The sequence below is a fragment of the Rhododendron vialii genome, chromosome 1a, assembly GCF_030253575.1.
Source record: "Rhododendron vialii isolate Sample 1 chromosome 1a, ASM3025357v1".
Lineage (NCBI taxonomy): Eukaryota > Viridiplantae > Streptophyta > Magnoliopsida > Ericales > Ericaceae > Rhododendron > Rhododendron vialii.
In genome coordinates, this window is record NC_080557.1 from 18,155,483 (window position 1) to 18,175,163 (window position 19,681).

Genomic DNA, 19,681 nt, shown 5'->3' on the forward strand with positions numbered 1-19,681 from the left:
AAATCTCCCTCCAAAAATTGACATTTCCCCTTATGAATTTTGAATATTTGGTCCTAAACAAGTACAATTGTACGTCAGTAGTCTCTCTCTCTCCCCAATTATTCTGTCATCATTACTCTCTCTCTCTATCTTCCGAAAAAATTTGCACCCAGCACACTCGCTCTCTCTCTCTCTCTCTCTCTCTCTCCCCCTCTCTCTCTCCACCACTCCTTTCCCTCATTAATTAATAAATTAATTAAAATTCAATTTTTATATATGTATTTTTTTAGGTGTTTTTTTATTATGAAATGTAATAAATGTTTAGTTTAGTTTTTTTTTATAGCTTTTTTTCCTAGAATGGTGACTACCCAATTTTGTTGTTATGAATGGTTAGTAGCATATATATATATTTTTTTTGTTGAATTGTTGGTGTAACCAACTTTTGTTATGAATGGTAAGCTTCCGCAATTTTTTTTTTTGTTTTCAATGGTCTTATAAATAGGAGGTATAGCTCCATTCATCATTCATTCCAAGTCCAAAAAATTGCTCTTTACAAAAAATATAACAACAATTTTGTTCCATGGCTCGGAGAATTTGGAGTGAGGCGGAGGAGAGTCGATTGCTTTCGGCCCTTATGAGCATGATACAATCGCCGATGTGGAATGCTGCGCAGGGAACCTTTAATCCCGGTTACTTGAATTATCTACAAGGTGTCATGGCCGTTGAATTTCCCGACGCTCCTATAGAGGAATTCCATATTCAAACCAAGATTATGAGGTGGAAGCGGACTTGTAAGGTAATTATGAACCTAATTCATACTCCCGGATTTGATTGGGATCCGACCCGACATGAGGTGGTGGCCGAAGATGATGTGTGGACTGCATATTTACAAGTAAGCCAAAATTTTCATATTTTTTTTCAAATCAACTTACAATATGAAATTGTCACAAGGAAATTTATTTTTGCGTGTATATGTACTTATTAGGATCATCCACAAGCTCGGTTGGCAAGGGGCGTGCAATTTCCACAGTTCAATGGTTGGTGCCTTTGCTTCGTTCACCACCGCAACCCGTAGATGTTTGTTTTGAAAGCTATTTCTTGTGATTTATGTTGTTCATTTTCGTATGTGTGTTTTGAAAAATGTAGTGCCTTTGTACTACAATCTTGGAAGCAGCAAAATAAAAAAAAGCCTCTACTTCGGACTGAGTAAGAAAGGTCTTCCTTCTTTTCAAAAACGTTGAGGAGTGTAACTAGGAGTAAAGAAGAAGGGAAGCACCAACCAACAGCAGCAAATTACCAGTGGGATGCTCCAAACAAAAAAACCAGGCTCCTAGTCCAATTTTCGTGAATTAACCCAGGCTCGAATTCTGTCATCATGTCAAATTAAAAATTTCAACACAAACCAAAAAAACCTCTTACTTCCTTGTCAAAGTTCCCCATAAAACTACCAATAAAAAGACAATCCAACAACAGCAACAAATTACGGAACTAAAGTTCGAAACAAGATACAAAGCATTATGGCCAGATTTAGAACTAGAAAATACATCATGGATGAGCATACAATCACACACATAACTTTAGTTCCAAACAAGTGCTGAAAACGGAGACCCATGTGCATTCATCATGGACAGCACGAACAAATTACCGCGTCGAGTTTTCGGTCAAATATCAAAGTAGGAAAAACATAACAGCAACAACAAGCACACAGAAGCATAAACTTAGAGCGATGATAACAGTGAATGTAAACCCATCTCGGTCTTTTGGAGTGAACTCTGTTGACGATCCAACCGCATCATCCAACAAAGGGATAAGGGAAGGTGGCACCAGCTGGTCAACTTGCCTGGTATGAGTCACCCAAGCGGTATAGGCCTCATCCCATGATGAGTATTTTTTATGCACAGCACCTTTAAACTTGATGACTTGTTTGCTACATGAAGCCCAACTTTCATATATGCCTGGGTTCTTCCCCACAAAGACAACATAGTAATTCTTGTGTCCTGTCATTCCTATATGTCATAAACATTGTAATTGAGTACAAGAAAAATAACGAGCATAAGGTACTAATAAAAATCAATACATAATCCACCAAATACATGAAAGTCACAGTTCAAATAATAAAACATAAAAAAACAAACATGGATTTATCACAAATACGGTACAATTTGAAGAAAAAAACATAGTGCATGAAAAAAAAAACACATCAATAGTCCGCCCAAATTTGTTGCGCAATTTCATCCCGCCTAATAGACATCAATTGAATATTTTGACGTGACATGTTGATAGGCTCAACCTCGCCGACATGTTCCCCGGCGCCATTCCCGTTGTTGTCCTCCTCATTTCCCTCCCAATCATGTTCGTTATATCCATCAAAAAATTCATCTCTTCCACGCCGCTCTATGATCCAATTGTGCACCACATAACATGCAGTAACGATTGTAGGTTGACGAGCACATGAGTACCTAGGCATAGTTTTCAGTATTGGAAACCTTGCTTTTAAAACATCGAAACAACGTTCTATAACATTCCTCAATGATGAATGCTTGTAGTTGAAAAGCTCTTGGGGCGACCGAAACATTGTATCAATTCCATTCCACTGGTCTCTATGATACCTACGTCCTCGATAAAGAGCTAGATACCCGGGCATGTTTGTGTATCCGGAATCCACCACATAATATTTATCTACACGATATGTCAATTTCATTAGTTTAGTTTTTACTTTTCGGGACAATGTACAAGTTTAAGGCAGTAATTAATTGTTATGTTTACTCACTCAGTGGCGGATGTGGGAAGTTGTAGGCTGGGTTCGACACTGCAGCTAAAAAAACACGTCCATCGTGGGCACTCCCTTCCCAACCGGGGTAAACAAAAGTGAACTTCATGTCAAATGAGCATACTGCCATCACATTTTGAGTTTTGATGGACTTCCTGCCACGAAATGCGATTTGCTTGGATGCCGGTACCCAAGCCTCAATGTGGGTTCCATCTATTGCGCCAATGCAGTCCTATATTAATTTACATTAGTATCGGGCTGTGTTACATATCTCCAAACAATAGCTAAATGTAATTGACAAATTTACCTTAAACCACAGGTAATATCTTCCGTCATTGAGAATTTGAGGAGGCGTATCGTTAAGATTAGGTGGTCGGATTATGAACATACCAACATAACAAAGAGCATGACGCATAAGGTTGAAGTGTCTGCTTATGGTATCAAGGGAATGTTGAAATCGGTCAGCCGCAAGTCGCATCCGTCCACTTTGTCCACATATGAATAAGAATATTGCCAATGATTCCTCTACAGACAATCTCATATGATCCCAATTTAACTGACCCTTATCCACCAACAATGCAACCAATGATTTAAAAGTCTGTTTGTCAACACGTAAAACGTCTTTAATGGTTTTGGGGTGTTTTGTCATCAAAAACTGAGTGTATGATTGACCAGTAAAAGGGGCTACTCGTTGAGGAATTCGTTCATCCTCCTCATCACTTTCCGACATATTTTCCAAAAAATCTAGGTCCATTAACTCGTCGTCGTCACTGCTAGAATCTTCGTGCTCCTGATTTCCACTTGTCGACATGATAATTGTGGTACCTAACTGTTACAAGTCGGATGGTAAGTGTAAACAACTTCTTTTCTATCAGTGGTGTTTAAGGCAGCCCTAGGTTTAGAAAATATGAATTGCTTTGACCAAAATGGAGAACTTTTTAAATACTGCTGGAAAACACTCTTAAATTCAGAAAATATAGCATTTCAAACCAGGTACAAAATAACCATCAACTCCACTACAGCAACTAGATATGCAACATTGCGATGTAAACTAATCTACTGAACTTAAAAGTGCCACGGTGCAATTACAGAAAAAAAAAAAACAAAAGTAGAAACGAATAGAAGAAAGGGAAGCACCAAACACAAGAAGAAAAAGAAGACATATGAGCGTATCCATAGTTCAGCCGCCTACTGGAAAATATTGGTCAACTTATATGGAAGAGATGAGTTTTTCTTTTTACTACACCCCTTGAAGCTCAAAGGAAAGACTTGCCTTTCAAACACAATAGTCTCAAAACTACATTTGTTAATCATCCAGATCTTAAATTTAGAAAATTCTCTGTAACACAGCTCTATGAGATCTGTCCAAATCTACCTAAATTGGATATGTTTTTGGATTAACATTGGGGAAGTTTTGGAGTCTAATACGTACAAAACTATCTACTAAGGTTTCAAGATGAAAATGTTCATCTCTGATATACCAACAAAAGTAATATATATTGCTTGATTTTGAGATATATTAGTGTGATCCATATGTAAGTGATATTGTATCATGGCCTACAGCTATTTGCATGCAACATAGAAGTCATCTGATTTGACTGCAATAGGGCTAACAACTCCTACGCTCCTTTACTTGTAGATTATAAATCACATCTCAGCAATAGAATCAACACAAAATTTAGCTCACAACTCAGCCCAATTGAAAATAAAGTTGCAGCTATCACCTACCACAAGGCCTGTAATAGGCTCCAAAAACAAGATAAATGAATTTAAGAGCATTTGAAACAGATTGGAGAGCATAATCAACTCCACTACCAGGTGGTTAATTTCATAACGACCGAATCAGTTCCATAACAGTTCCATAACAACAGAAATAACATACGATTGTTCCACTACCAGATGGTTAATTTCAAAACGACCGAAATAGTTCCACAACAGTTACATAACAGCAGAAATAACATACGATTGTTCCCTACGAACAACAGGAATAAGATACGATTGTCTAGAGAAAAGGTGAAATACCAACATTCATAGTTCATCATACTCATGCACTTCATACTCCAATTTCTAGTTTTTACGTTGGACCCACGCCAACCTCTCATCCGCATCTAGGTCGAGAAAAGATGTTTGCCACCGTGGCTGGTCAACAAGATGACTGTAAGCGTTAAGATATTTATATTCACCGACAATATGCTTTATACTTTTCAAGAAGGCATGGCATTCCTTCATTTCCATATTATTTTGGACACTTTGTTTTTGGGCCTTCAACAAATAGTACTCTCCCTTCATTTGCTGAGAGAACGCAAATTTTTCATATGCTTCATCTCGCTTTTCAAACTTTGTTGCCTTCGCGGTGCTTCCGCCACTACCATCCGATTTTCTTTTACCCATTGACACGCTGTCCTCCCTTTTTATGGCCTTTCCTTTTCCGTACATGACAACTTCCTCATCACGTGTGGGGGGCGGTTGTGTATTAGGACGTGCAAATGCTCCATTTGCCAACGAGCTAGAAAGGAGCTCGTCCAATTCCTCGAAGTGGTCAAGGCCTTGGTTACGAAATTTAACAGCCTTTGGATTTGCCTACAAGGAAGTTATTGGGGGCACATTATTGTTATTGTATTGTTTCTAATGTTAGGGGATGAAGTTCAATACAGTGAGCTCCTAAAGTTCACATACCTGGAGGTATGTTTGCCACACGTCATCCGTTGCTGTGACAATTTGTGATGCGTCATCCCAACCGAACCCAGTCTGATCTTTCATATGCGTAAAAGTCTTATACTCTTTCTTAATGCGAGTAAACTTTTCTCGGATCTTAGGAATAGTGTACCCTATTCTCCCCGTCCTCACTCCTAGCTCCCTCAATATCTCATGCCATTGTAAGTCATTAAATTGTCGTGACTTTTTTGAGTTGGTCACTTCCTCCCTCCTAGCCACCTCAACCATTATGTGAATGAATTTTTCCATGTTCACATAACTCCACATGTCAAGGTCATTTTGTGTGCGGTCCATTCTAGGCTTACATGTGGGAGAGAAGTTATTAGGATATATGAAATTAGTGACCAAAAGTTATAATAGATATAAGAGGTTCGTGAAAAAGAAAGTGTATGACTGTAACAAGTGAATGTACAAAAAGGGGATGGTAAGAAGTAATAGTGCATGTACCAGTGGGATGCTGTTCTCGCCTATGACAGAGTTTGCCGATGACGCAGGAGATGGAGCCGGACGCTTCCTGTTTTGTGAAAGTGGAGTAGTAGGCTGAAACTTTAGTGATGGGTGTTGACCTACAAATGAGAAAGATTCCCAATTATAGCATCAGTCTATAACATTAAACAAGGCAATAGGAGGAGTATAATCCACCACGGAACAGCCCCATAGCAGCAGAAAATTACACCATACGGAAGTCCATTAGCAGAAAAAATGAACCCAAAAAAAACTTCAGACACAACAGTAAGAAAATGCATCCTGCAGGACAACAAATATGCATGCTACCATGGATTCAAAAAAAAAAATTGATGTGCAATTTTGTAATCAAACTCAAACCAAAAAGCATACACTTATGAGTTAGGTATAGAATATAGTTCTGATATATGTTTCTTCCAAGCATGTACTTGTCATTCTTCAAAGGCACCCACAGACCCCAACAGACAGATATCAGAGATGGTCAATGAATCAGCAAGGCTGGCCACAATTTTCTGTGACAAGGAATGGCCTATCATGGCATTTCTCGACTCCCACCGTCCAGATAAACTGGAACACCCCTATCCCCCTTGTATCACTGATTATTAACTGATATACGACAAGCCACAAAACATTTGTCTCATGAACTGTAGTGCTATGCTCTGTACTCCATCCAACATTTACCCAATCCCTGCCACAAAATATTCTGCAGTTGCTAATATGCAGATGCCTGTTTCAATCAAAATGCTAAACGCATTAGGACCTCAAACTGTTAGTAACCTTTCAAAGTGCTTCATATGTTTATTGGGAAAATGGATGGAGGAAGATGGGTTCTTTGTATCTCCTTCATTTCATTTCATACATGTGTAATGAAAAAAGAAAACGGGGCGTAGCAGCAGCTGATTCTGCAGTCAATGCAATGTAGGTTTTTCCCAAACCTGGATTGTGACAACCACCAAACCAAAAGTCTCAAGTGGTTCAAGTGAATAAGAACTGACAGCAGTGTAACTAGAGTTGTCCTCTAGCAACTGCTGGAAAAGAAAAGGTCCAGTTAGGAGATAAATGCTTCGCCTTCCATCCTCCTCCAACCTGTTAGGAACTAGTAAAGCCTTTAAAAGCTGAACTACGTACGAAGTAATTTTATTTCAAAAGCTCAACCACATAATCTTATCAAACAACTATTATAGAGTTTCACCATAGTTATACGTTCTAGAAACCTGCAATGATAATAAACCATTTTGCACTAGCACATAAATTTCAGCATCCTTTAAAGTGACGGAAAAGAATAATTTCTTTCCAAACAAGACCTAAACATGCAGTCCGATACAAAACATCTGAATACCAGATTTTCCATGTCAAACCAAACCTTTTTACCGAAAACTTACAAACTTGGTCTTCATATTCGCTAAATACATGAAACCAAAAGGTTCGTGTCTTGAAAGACTGGAAATGTTGTCACAAACAAGTTTAGGTTTCTCATAAACAAGTACGTTTGTCACAAACATTTTCTAAAATAGTTGGTACGCATGTTTAAATCGGCGACCGAAACAGAAATTGAATGAGAGGTTGGCATGGGTGAGATCCTTTGTCTTTTGTACAGGTAGGCGACTAAAAATGCTAAATATAATCGGTCGGCGACCGAACTCATTTTCAGTCGACTGTTTGCCTTTCGTTTCCCATCTGTGTCAATTCATCCGCATCTAGTTTTACGTTGGACCCATGGTTGATTAAAAGTTGGGGTTGAGTTGACACAAGTTGCCTTTGGGCAATATCTTCCGATCCAAAAACAAAAATTTGGTTGGCCTTGGATTGGGCATAAAAGTGGACCAGAACTAAAGTTCGGAAAAATGTATTCTTTGTTTAGCAGATATCTAAAGCTAAGATGGAGCTAATCAAGAAGGGTATGGGCCGAATTACCTCTACCTCTTCGAAACTTGGTAGAACGAAGGATCCATTTACCGCACCTCACACCGTTTTTGCAGGGGTCCTCCGTTGTGGTTGTGTCGAGAGACTGTGAGGGTTGATTTGGGTGGATCTCCCCTTTCGGCATTCTCTGATTATAAAGCCCAGATTAGGGTCTTCCCTTCAATAGTAACTGTTCGAATAGGTCAAGATCGCAGGCCTAGGGTTTCAAATCTCTGTGGTTCTAAATTGAATACACCACAGGATGATAAGACTGGAAAGAGAGAGAGGACCTACGCGCTGTAAGTTTGTGTGAGAGAGAGGGATGGAGAGGGCGAGAGAGAGCTGAGTTCAGCAGCGAGAGACAGAGATGGAGAGATGCAAAAGAGAGACAGAGAGACTATTTGGTGAGACTCTTTGGTGTGAGAGAGAGAGTTTGTATAACCATGTTACTTCTTCTGTTGAGAGAGACAGAGGGAGCAGCTTTACACAGGGTACCCAGCTGTAAAAGTCTGTCCCGATAAGACTGGATATGTTTTTCTTCCCGGGGATAAAACCGAACAAGGGCTAATAGTTCTGCTTTTTCTTCCAAAAAAGAGAGGGAAAAAATGGGTTTTACTGTATACGATCGCATAAATCGCACAGTTTGACATTAAAATATGGGTACTAGATATTGATTTAGCTCTAAGGGCCCGTTTGGATGTGGGAAAAGAATTTGGGGTATTAGTTGAGAAGGGAGATAAGATAATAGGAGGTACTATGTAAAAAGGGTGGGCCCACATTGATGTGACAGGGGTTTAAAAAGTAGTTGGTTTGGATGAGGTATTAGAGAAGGGGATTAGATAGTACTTGGTTTGGATGATGGATAAAATGTGGGGATAAGATTGTTTTGTAGTTAAAATGGAAGAGGCGAGGGTATTATCCGGGGGTATTATTTAATACCACCCCAAAATCTCCCCATAAATAATCCCCCCACCGGGGGTATTTAGGGCCCGTTTGGATGAGGGGAAAGAATTAGGCGTATTAATTAATAAGGGGGTAATATAATATGAGGTATTAGTTAATAAGGGATGACCCACATTGATGTGATGTTTATAGAAGGGGATTAAATAGTAGATTGTTTGGATGAGATATTAGAGAAGGGGAATTAAATAATACTTGGTTTGAATGGAGGATTACTAGGGGGTACGGGGAAGGGTGGATGATATAAAAAACTGTCAAATGACCATTTTGCCCTTGTATGGTATTAAGTTAGATTAGTCATTAAATTAAATATAAAATAGCAAAATTTAATAAATTTAATTACTTTTTCATTATTAAACAATAATAATTCAGTTTACTAATTAACTAATTAATTTAATAAGTATAAAAAATTAAAAATCATTTTTAAAGCATTTTTTAATTTCATTTTTTTAGTGGGAAAATTTTAATACCCTTCTTTAATTTAGATTTTATAAATTTAATAAAAAAAATACGTATTTTTGTACTCCTTCCGTCCCAAATTAATTGTCTCTCGTTCTATTCTACCGGCTAAAAAATAAGTTATATCTTTAAATTGGGACGGATGGAGTAATTGATTATGAGTAGGGGATATAAGAGCACATGGTCACACATGCACATGATAATTTTTCTTTTCTTTTTCCCCTCTCTTATCACTTCCAGGCAGCGTTGCACATGATAATTTTTCTTTTCTTTTTTCCCCTCGTTCTTATCACTTCCAGGCAGCGTTTGAGAGAGAGAGAGAGAGTGTGAGAGAGAGAGGGAGAGAGAGAGAGAGAAAGAGAATGAGATAGAGAAGAAGAGGAAAGAGGAAGAGGCAAAGAAGAAGAATAAGAAGAACGACGACACTCCCTTTCTCCGATCCTGGCTGAACGTCACAGGTTCGATCTCCAATCAGCTGGTGTTCCTATTCTTCTTCTTTTTCTTCTTCCTATTTCACTGTCTATTGCAGTAGACGAAAATCTAGGCGGGTTGGAGGTTGGGGGAGGGGATTAGGAGAGGTAAAATCGTCCAAGAAGGAGGGGGATCGGGGGGGATAATTTATGGACACCTCAAACCCTATTCGAAAATAATACCCCTTATTGCCCTCTTATCCGGTCTTACGCAAGAAAGGGGATAAACGAAGACCCCTGGTTTTGGCTTCCCAAACCAAGGCTTAGAGATGGTCCCAGGTCTAAAAGAGGGGTGACAACTAATCCCCATTCCTTCTCCTGCATCCAAGCGACCCCTGAGGGGTATAAGAGAAGAGGGGTTTAAACTAATACCCCTCATTTTTTGGTTCCCAAACCATGGTTTAAGTGATGAGCCTGGGTATATATGAGGGGTATTACTAATACTCCTTCACAGTCCCCCTCCAAAAGACCCCTATAGGGCATTAGAGAGTCTTGGGCTATTACCTTGGGGGCCTGTTTGGATGCTTCATTACAAAGGGGTGTTAGTAATACCCCGGTTTTATACCTGATCCCACCGCCTTAGCCCTTATTTGGCGACCTCTTTTCGTGGCCGGGGTATTATTTTACCCCGTTCTTCTATAACACTGGCGAGTGCTGAATTCGAGAGTTTTCCCTATGGGTAGGGTTTGAGGTATCCATATCTAATCCCTTTAATACTTTTGCAATATATTAATTTATGAAAGCATAATTAAGTATGGAGTAGTCATGTTGCTATTTTTTACATTTTTGAGTTTTAATGTATTCACGTTGTTATGCACGTTTCTTTTTATTTTTTGTCTCGCATACGTGGTCACTCATGTGTAGTTAAATTCCTGGCTCCGTCCTTGGTGACACCACATTTCATTTCAAAGGGCTTCTATTCACCTATACAATGCCTTAGAGAGAGATACAGAGAGAGAACCAAAAATGGTCGACCTCGAGAAGTACTGAGAGGGAGATATCATCATTGCTCTAGTGTTCCTTTATCATAATAGCATAAATGGTTCTAAGGGGCCAAAAAATAAAAAGACAACAAAGAGTTGTCCATTGAAACATTTATCAAACAAGCAATAGGCAAGGAAAAAATGAAAAGCATTCTACTTTAAAACCTATTGTGAATAGCTGTGAATGATCAACCATACCAAATCACAGATAAATTGTACTATTAAGCAATGTATAGCTGATTTCGTCTGTTGGACAACTATCAAACTTATATTTCAAACACAATACATGTCGTTAATTTCTATTTCGAATCAAATATGGATCAAGGACAAAGTCACGGAAAGAAAGAAAAAGAAGAAGAAAAAGAATCAACAAGCTTGTTCGATTAGCAATTAAAAAAATGAAGAAGGGTAGGTGGCTCCCTCAAATTAGCAAAATGCTAGATTGCATTCATTCTGAAACCTCCTGTGTGTCGATTCGCGAATATGACCACTATACATTCATTTTCATGCCATTGGGCAATTCTTCCATTTCCAATGCATACAATCAATACTATCCAACATCCCAGGAAATTCATGCCGTTCACCAACTGCTAACAATCTAGCAATGCCATCGCTAGTGGGTGACCTTAAGTATTCACCGAAAAAAATCTCAATCACCGCTTTGACAAATCTCTTTAGACTCTTTTATTGCGATGCTTTCTCCTATCCTCATAACCTCTTCTAAAAAATCAGGCGATACCTCATAAGTAAGGATCTGAATTGCTGTTGTCATCTTTTGAAGCGAAGACAAACTGAGCATTCCAACAGGATTTCTTCCTTGCACAAAGTATGAATCATGTGCTTCCACCGAAATTTGAATACGGAGAAAAAGAGAATGGCTCATATGAAACCTCCTTTGAAAGTACTCGAGAGGATAAACGAGCGGTTCGAGAAAGGACTCACAAAAAATCCTTTCATGGCCAAGGATAGTCCGGCGACGAATATAATTGCGACCTTGAACTGAAACACGATGTGGGACTATTCCTCTCTCACTATATAGTCTTTCTTCTTCCATAGGAATTACGGTAAGTACCTCCAAATCATCATCAAAGTCGTCGAGAAGAAGAAAGTTTAGTAGAGGATTGCGAGACATAAAAAAGATAGACGGAATGACATTTCAACAAAATTAAAATTGAGATGTGTGTGAAATTGAGGGAAAATAGGAAAAAGAATGAAATTTAGAGTAATAAAATTCAAGTTGAGATGGTTGTGGAAATGTATGGTATGAACTAATTAATAGATGAAGGGAAAAAATAGTTGTTTACCAGTTCAAGGGAAAAAAAAGAGCTGTTGAAATTTTCAGAACCGAAATCCAATATTGCAAGTTGCCATTTTTTACAGGTTACCCTTTTTTTACATTTATCTTTGCATAGCCCAATTGCTTAGGCTATTGGAAACTTCACATTTGTAAGGGCTACTAAACTAGCATTTGGGCCATTTGGATAGTCTATTTACTTAGGATTGGCTTGAGGCTACTTAGGATTGGCTTGAGGCTATTGGAGATGCTCTAAGAGCATAGCAAAAAATCAAGGAAATTGAAGCCACAAGTGGAGTAACCATAACGTGCATAGAACGAGATCAACATTAGTAAAAAATAAGCAAAAACTTTTGACCCTAGGAAAGAGATAGAGAAGACTTTGGCGGTGGTCAGGCGTCAGGGGTTGAATCTCCTCTACGTCGATCTTCTTCTTTGATTTTTTCGATCTTCCCTCTCTGTTTGGAACGTAAAAGCATGAAGAGTGGACGGGGGAGGGGGTCGGGACGAGGGTTTTAACCCATTTTCTCTTTAACACGAATTTAAAACCTCCGTGTCTAGACTTGGATTTAATCCCTCTCTAAGGAAAATAAGGAATCTCTTATGAAAAGGGAGTTATATACATAGATTTTTTATTTCCTAAAAAAGAGGAAGGGATATATAGCGGTAATTTAATTAAGGAAAATGCTAATAACAATCTAATGGGCTATCAATAATGTTGGAAAATAACAAAATGCACAATTATATATGCGTTAAACTTGCTTGAATAGTGTTAAAAGTGTATTGAGAAATGTTTTTTTATTTTATTTTATATTAACGTATTGATAATTCAGTGAAAATCAATAACATAACCGTTTATTCGAAACATGATATTCCACAAAAGAGATACTAAAAGACTTGGATTATAATAGATTTGACTCTTAACCCATGTGGTTGTACGCTTGGCTTCCAAGAGAAATGTTTAGAGTTCGAGTTTGTTAACATACAATACCATACCAAAAAAAAAAGACTCCGATTCAGAATAATCAATCCACGACATTGCAATTATTCTCCTCACCTTTCACTGATCTGATATTTTTCCATGAAAAAATCACTAATATGAATTGTACTCCTACATAAAGAGGGAGACAGATAAAATTCCACCAAACTCAATCCACGACAATGCAATTATTCTCTTCACCTTTCATTGATCTGATATTTTCCCCAGGAAAAATTCCTAACATGGGTTGTACTCCTGCGTAATGAGGCGAACAAAGATAAAATTCCACGAAACCCAATCCACGACAATGCAATTATTCTGCTCACCTTTCACTGATATGATATTTTCCCCGGAAAAAATCCCTGACATGGGCTGTACACCTACATAAAGAGACGAACAAAGATAAAAATTCCACGAAACCCCCGATATCTGCAAGTGTCTGCAAAATCTAGGGTTTGTTAGTTCGTCGCTCTCTACAGGGTTTTCTTGCACACACACACATGCGACCGCCAAACTCTGTCCAATTTGTTCCCGGAATCGCCTGATTTCTTATACAATCCCTTCCTCTCTTTGCTTCTCATTGAATATCAATTTTGAAGGCGGGGTTTTCAATTTCAAGGATGATAATATCTTTCCTCTTTAGGTGCTGTTCATCGTCATCGCTCGTTACAAAGCTCCGAAATCTCCGTGTCTTCGGCCCTGGTTTGAATCCCTTCGCTCCCTACAACATGGCCGATCACTCTTCTCGCTAATTCTTTGCGTACCGCGATTTTTGTCGTCTTCTTTTCAATCATGTAAAAAAAAAACCCCTTGAAATCTCGTCTTCAGATCTCATCTATTCCTTCAAGTTCTAGGGTTTTACGCTATTGTGACTCGAAGGTTATATATTAGTTGTGTTGGTTAAACCTTGAAAGTTAAGTTTTTATTTGAATTCGAAGCTTCCCAGGACCTGTAGGTAGTTTTCTGGGTGTTAGTACGCCAAAAAAAAAAAGAAGGGTTTGTGTCGTAGCGATTTAAGGAGAAATATTTCTTGTTTCTTGACTTGAAGTTGGAGCTTCGTTGAGCTATAAACAAGTAGTTTCCTGGTTATTTTAATAATCCGCACCAACAAGTATGCCGGAAGCCAAATTGGGTTCGATTCGAAGGACCCAGAGCTTGCGTAGGTCTGTGGGGGATAGGGACGATCGGGGTTGGACTTTACTTCACGTTGGTGCCCGAAGAGGTGATGTTAGGGAGGTACGTTTTCTTGCTTCTGTTTCAACTACTGTTTATGATATTCGTAATTAGCTCCAGCGTCCAAATGTCTGAAATTTGTGTCCATGAATTATATATTTCCTACGTAGTCTTTGGTGCTGTATTTCTTAATAATCAATTCAAAACTTGGTAGTTTTATAGCGATACAGGTAGTTGTTGAATTACCCGGAATGGCTGATGCTATCTTGATCCATTGTGACAATTAGTTGATAGTGGGTAATGGCCCAATTCCTTGTGTATGTGAGAGTAGCAAACCACATATTCCCTTATAATTGGCTTTTGATGTCACTGTTTCTATCTAGAATATGGAATTATCACTTATTGCGCTTTTTGGAAAATATGTTATTGCATCTCTCCCGTGTCTGAAATTTGGCTCTTATTTGTTGTCCTTTCCTCTTCCCCTTGCATTATAGATTTGCTGAAGAAAGAAATGAAAAATCTTGTTCCCACTACCCATCAAGAGTTGAATTGGATTTTGTATCCTTGAGTGCTTTAATTTTATTTAACCTACACAATTCGGAATTAAGTGTGGTATGGTGACTCAGGGCTGCAAACAAACCAAGCTGCTTGCAAGTAGCTCAAGGCGAGGCTCGTTTGGGCTTGGCTCGACTCGTTTAGAGTCGAGCCAAGCTTGAGCTCAAGTTTTAGGCTCGTTTAGCAAACTAGCCGAGCTTAACACTCCAAAACTCGGCTCGGCTTGGTTGCATAAGCTCAGCCTCTTTAGGTGTCATTAGTTTCTATAGACTTCATAGAGCTGGGATTTATGTTTTGGTTGGAGATTCCTTAGTTTCTATAGACCTCGTATATTTGTTTGTTTGTTTGTATGATGTATTGCATGAGAACATCATTGTACAATTGTGTTTCTGAAAAGTTAATTGCAAACTGCATGATCTGATAGGTATAGTTAGAATCGTACAATTCACGATTCATATTTTTCAATTTGATACAATTCGGTGGGTAAGCTGCAAATCGTAAGTGAATCGGAGAATTGGTGATCCGAATCGGTGAATCGTTTGGTTCACTTAAAATTTTCGAAATTCATTTTTTACTCATTTTTTGCTTTTTTGTAGTTGGAAAAGGGTCCAAACTATTCTTGTAAGGTCTTTTCTATTGTTGTATGCCATCTTTTGTCTATGTTTCTCAATTCTCCTTATGTAGTATTATACGTAATAAGGAAGATTTATTATGAGAGAGGATAGAGAATGACAAAGATAGATGGGATACAACCACCCGATAGACCTTCCAAGGGTTTGTTTTGTACTTTTGAATCTTTTTCCACAAAAGGGACCATAAGTAGGATTCACAAAGAGATGAAGGATTCACAAATCCTCATCTCTTGGATGTTGCCATAGAAGCAGTTTACCTCGTACTCTGCATTATCATCAAATCATCATTTAGAAGAAGCTTTTTATTGATTTCGGTCTAAAACTTTCATTATGGTATATATTTTTGTTACCCAAACCAATAAACATATATTTCCATGCATTATAGGAATTCTAACTGAATCTGAGGGATTCACGAGTCGCGAAAGGACCATTTCGATTCTTGATTCGATTCACGATTACCTTGTAGTGATAGGGACCAGTTAACTGACGTACAAACTGACTAGAATCATGTTGGACCACGTAATGCTAAGAAATCAAGTGAACTGACCTGTTTAGGTTTTTTAATGACCTAAAATTTTCCAATGCGAGAGTATTATAATTGAATCCATTTCTTTCACGAGTGTGACCACTAAATCCTCAAAATATAACAAGTCTCCAAAATATTTGTACCGATATGATAAATTGGTAGGCATGAATCATTCAGCATTAACAATTATGTTCAAAACGTAAGAATGGCATCAAAATTTGTAAATAGTGCTAAAGAGAATTTAGTCCTTCATTCCATTATGGTCTCCACTAGACTAGCTCTGCACTTGAGAAATAGCTTAAGTCCAGGAGAGTATAGTTGAAAACATGGTAAATAAGCGAAGATACAAGTCAAATAGAATCAATTCAAAACAATCATTAACAAGGCAATCAAGTCTTCGTACTTGGTGCTAAAACATATGCACCACTTGGCCCTAGTAAAGTTAGTTATGGCCCTGTACAAACTCTAATTCTGTACAAATATATTATATATGTGAACCAGGTGTGTTTGTAATCCATTGCAGCTAGCCAAATAGTCTATATGATTTTTTTCGGAAAATTCCAAGTTCAACTATGAGCACAAGCATATTGAAATGAGTGCAAATAGAGGATAATGAACGATTACTCTTTGCACAAAGATTTATTGAAGGATGAATTGGATATGACCGGTTACCTCAATTCAGTACCATGAATGTTAGACATATAGATATAGATTCCACCGCCACGAGTAACATTGTTGAAACTCCACAACGATTGGCTACCATGTAAAGTGCGTGATTCTCCGATCAAAGCCACTCAAGTCTATCCTCTTATATTTGCTCTTTGTACTTGTCAAAACAAGGTCGTGCATATATAAGACTTATTCCACTGCAATCATTCTCACTCTACTCTCTGTGGCTCCCTCACTATATGTCCCACATTCTTCAACACCAATACCCCCTGTCCAGGCTTATTTGTTTTGAATTACCCTGCACTATAGCTCCACCCGATTGCTTCCTAACAGCGCAACCATGACATTCAACCATTAATTCCCCAATCGATACTTCAGTAAATACTTTATTGTACTACGACCACTATTTATAACACTGATATATCTTACACAGTCCCTTTTTCTCTTACTCTTCAAAGACTAGTATAATATACTAAGTTCCTACCATAGCCATGCAGCTTCTTACACGCCTTCTTTGTGAAAGCTATGATTCATGTATTCTAATTGATTTATCCATCTATTTGCAGGTGAAGCGTCTTCTGGATGAAGGAATGGATGTGAACGTGGCTGCTTGGAGCCACAAATCTCAAGGGGTGACCCCTCTTCATCTTGCTGCAGAAGGTGGCCACCTCAAAGTTATGGATGTTTTGCTTGAGCGTGGTGCAAACATTGATGCCCGAACTAAGGGAGCATGTGGTTGTAAGTATTGAATTGGATAGGAACTTGCCGGATTGATGATAGAAACTTACATTTACTTGAGGAGCCGAGCTAGGGTTTTGACTTGAAGGGGCCAGTATACAGAAAATATTTTTCCAATCATCAGTATCATTATGTTCTTTGGTATACTGTATAAAACATTGCTCAACAAGCGTATTGGATTAGCTTTTCAAAAGGAGCTAATCAAATACGCTTGTTGAGCTATATATATATATATAAGTGGACTGTTTAGCTTTTTGTAGACTGATAATTAGATCAAACTAAATTTTATATATATATATATATATATAAAATTTAGTCTACTTGATTAGCTTTTTGCAGACTAATTTATTGGACACAATGTGAATACTTAAATTTAGTATGTGGGGGCCTGATCCAAGTGCCAATATGTTTCTTGAGTGTGGTGCAAGCATTGATGCTTAAACTAAGGGTGCATTTGGTTGTCAATATTGAACACGGATATTTTCGTGCATGCGCACTTTCAAGTGAACACACCAAAATTATCTCATGGATATTTGGTCACCCTCCTCTAGTCCCAACCCCCTCCCATCTCTCCTTTTTCTTTTCCTCCCTGTTTTCTTATTTTATTGATTTCTGTTATAATTTTTTTGCGCTTTGTTACATCCAGGGACTCCACTTCACAATGCAGCTAAAGAAAGAAAGAAGCAAGCAGTTAAATTCCTGGTGGAAAACGGGGCATTCTTGCCTGCTGACATGAACGACACCAGGTTCAATCCGCCGCTCCATTATTGCCCAGGTCTTGAATGGGCTTACGATGAGATGAGGCGCCTCCAGCAAGAAAATTCATCTTCAGCTGAGGCCTCTTGCAGTTCTGAGAGTTAGAGGTCATCTCTGCTCCTACTTTCTGTATGTCGCTGCTGTTTCAGTGGACCTTTAATCTAGGTTGTGTACTTATCAACTTTATCATACCCACTACTGTCATATCTTTGTTTCGTACTATTGGTCTTGTCATGGACTCATTTACAGATTGTTGTTGCTGTTTAATCATATCATAAAAACCTTGGTATTATTGAACAATATATCTTGGGTTTGTTTTTTCTTTTGTACGTGGAAGCTGTACTCTGAAAGGTGGTGTTGCCATTTTCACCTTTCCTGTAAATTTGTGTGGAGTATTTGTCTGCAGTCGGGCAGTTATATTTGTCGCTGTTAAAATGTCTTCTGATTCAATCCGTGTCCATTCATGGCTGGAAACGAGACTTGCTGCTATGTTAGTTGGCCTGTGCATCAGTAGTGGTTGAGGCTTGCTGCTATATTACTTGGCATGTGCATCAGTAGTACTTCTGGTTCATGTCTTGTGGATACGAATCCTGTTTGGCAAGCATTGTGCAGTTGGTTGTCAATCTACATGATATAATTCAGGACGTTGTGGGTCATATATATATATATATATATGACCGTATGCCACTATAGTAACAGGATTGATAATTAGTGTAATTTAATCAACGCTGTTCTTTCCAACGTTTCCCTACTGACAAGAGAGAGAGAGAGAGAGAGAGAGTAATCTTTCTCCTACTTGCAATTTGCAATGCCTTTTCATATTAAACTCCAACCATATCAATAAACGGCACTTCATCGTCAGTCAAAAGAGAGACAATATTCATGTGTCCCCAATAGTATGAAGCAACGGTGCGAGCTACTTGATCGTGCCAACATTTATGATATAATGTCATTGTGGTGGGGGCTTGGGGGGTTTCTTGGGCTCCTGGTAATTTCTGGAGGACTAGAAAAGACGATGCAGCTTGTGCAGAGGCCTCCAAAGCTTTCAACACATGACCAGCTTGTGCAGAGGCCTCTCCAAGGCTTTCGCGACACAGTACCGTAAAGCTTTCAGACATATGACGGTTGAGAGAGACAAGTTTCACTTTGCCAAAAATCCTACCAATTTTACCAGGAAGAAAAGCTTTCCCCAACTTTGGCATATGTTCGGGGGCACTCCATTTTGAAGAGTTCCGGCCAGCTTTAGACATTGGCAACAAGTGATGTGCATTGCTGGAATTCCTCTTACAAAGCTAATTGTTGAAGCAGGGTTTTAGAGATTTGATCTTCAAAGCACATTCCAATCAAAATAATGTCTTTTCGAAAAACCAAGAGCCATTAGGAGAATGGATCCATCTCTCGGCAGTTGCAGCAGGAGAGGAGGAAGGTCTCTGAAGAGAGAGAATAAGTCACTGAGACATTTCTTTCTCATTGATGATGAAGGATGATATTTGGGCATCTACAAAATTTCACTTTTCCATCATCTAGACAGCATATGCATGGTGTTTGAAGTCCAAAAATAAGAGCTCTCTGGGGTAAAAATGTTGTTGGATACACCAGATGCGCAACATAGCTAGTGCACGAGGATGCGCCATCGTGACCTTGACAATTCTATAA

General features: G+C 38.5%; 3 protein-coding genes across 4 annotated transcripts; 2 read left to right on the plus strand and 1 right to left on the minus strand.

Moving 5' to 3' along the window:
• The first annotated feature begins 496 nt into the window (after window positions 1–496).
• Window positions 497–1,158, plus strand: LOC131318049 (uncharacterized). Its single transcript, XM_058347839.1, has 2 exons — window positions 497–871; window positions 965–1,158. The coding sequence occupies exons 1-2, from the start codon at window positions 560–562 to the stop codon at window positions 1,052–1,054; spliced, it is 402 nt and encodes a 133-aa protein (XP_058203822.1). The 5' UTR covers window positions 497–559; the 3' UTR covers window positions 1,055–1,158.
• Window positions 1,159–2,128: 970 nt separating this feature from the next.
• On the minus strand, window positions 2,129–8,132 carry LOC131318056 (uncharacterized protein At2g29880-like). 2 transcript variants are annotated; one of them, XM_058347852.1, is made up of 5 exons: window positions 7,844–8,132; window positions 5,912–6,030; window positions 3,057–3,578; window positions 2,750–2,981; window positions 2,129–2,658 (listed from the first exon to the last, which is right to left on the minus strand). In XM_058347852.1, the coding sequence occupies exons 1-5, from the start codon at window positions 7,974–7,976 to the stop codon at window positions 2,180–2,182; spliced, it is 1,485 nt and encodes a 494-aa protein (XP_058203835.1). In that variant the 5' UTR covers window positions 7,977–8,132; the 3' UTR covers window positions 2,129–2,179. The 2 variants fall into 2 exon arrangements, with proteins under 2 accessions (XP_058203835.1, XP_058203840.1); XM_058347857.1 differs by lacking the exons at window positions 2,129–2,658; window positions 2,750–2,981; window positions 3,057–3,578 and adding exons at window positions 4,807–5,329; window positions 5,426–5,764.
• Window positions 8,133–13,370: 5,238 nt separating this feature from the next.
• On the plus strand, window positions 13,371–18,475 carry LOC131318072 (phytochrome-interacting ankyrin-repeat protein 2-like). The gene is made up of 3 exons (XM_058347869.1): window positions 13,371–14,212; window positions 17,098–17,269; window positions 17,916–18,475. Exons 1-3 carry the CDS (start codon window positions 14,090–14,092, stop codon window positions 18,128–18,130), a joined length of 510 nt encoding a protein of 169 aa, XP_058203852.1. The 5' UTR covers window positions 13,371–14,089; the 3' UTR covers window positions 18,131–18,475.
• The last annotated feature ends 1,206 nt before the right edge of the window (window positions 18,476–19,681 follow it).

Coding starts and splice junctions, on each gene's coding strand:
- LOC131318056 (XM_058347852.1), bottom strand. CDS start 7,976: ATGCCGAAAGGGGAGATCCACCCAAATCAACCCTCACAGTCTCTCGAC. Junction 2,982..3,056: donor GATATTACCTGTGGTTTAAG/GTAAATTTGTCA, acceptor AAATTAATATAG/GACTGCATTGGCGCAATAGA. Junction 2,659..2,749: donor CTTCCCACATCCGCCACTGA/GTGAGTAAACAT, acceptor CATATCGTGTAG/ATAAATATTATGTGGTGGAT.
- LOC131318072 (XM_058347869.1), top strand. CDS start 14,090: ATGCCGGAAGCCAAATTGGGTTCGATTCGAAGGACCCAGAGCTTGCGT. Junction 14,213..17,097: donor GAAGAGGTGATGTTAGGGAG/GTACGTTTTCTT, acceptor ATCTATTTGCAG/GTGAAGCGTCTTCTGGATGA. Junction 17,270..17,915: donor AACTAAGGGAGCATGTGGTT/GTAAGTATTGAA, acceptor TGTTACATCCAG/GGACTCCACTTCACAATGCA.
- LOC131318049 (XM_058347839.1), top strand. CDS start 560: ATGGCTCGGAGAATTTGGAGTGAGGCGGAGGAGAGTCGATTGCTTTCG. Junction 872..964: donor TGTGGACTGCATATTTACAA/GTAAGCCAAAAT, acceptor TGTACTTATTAG/GATCATCCACAAGCTCGGTT.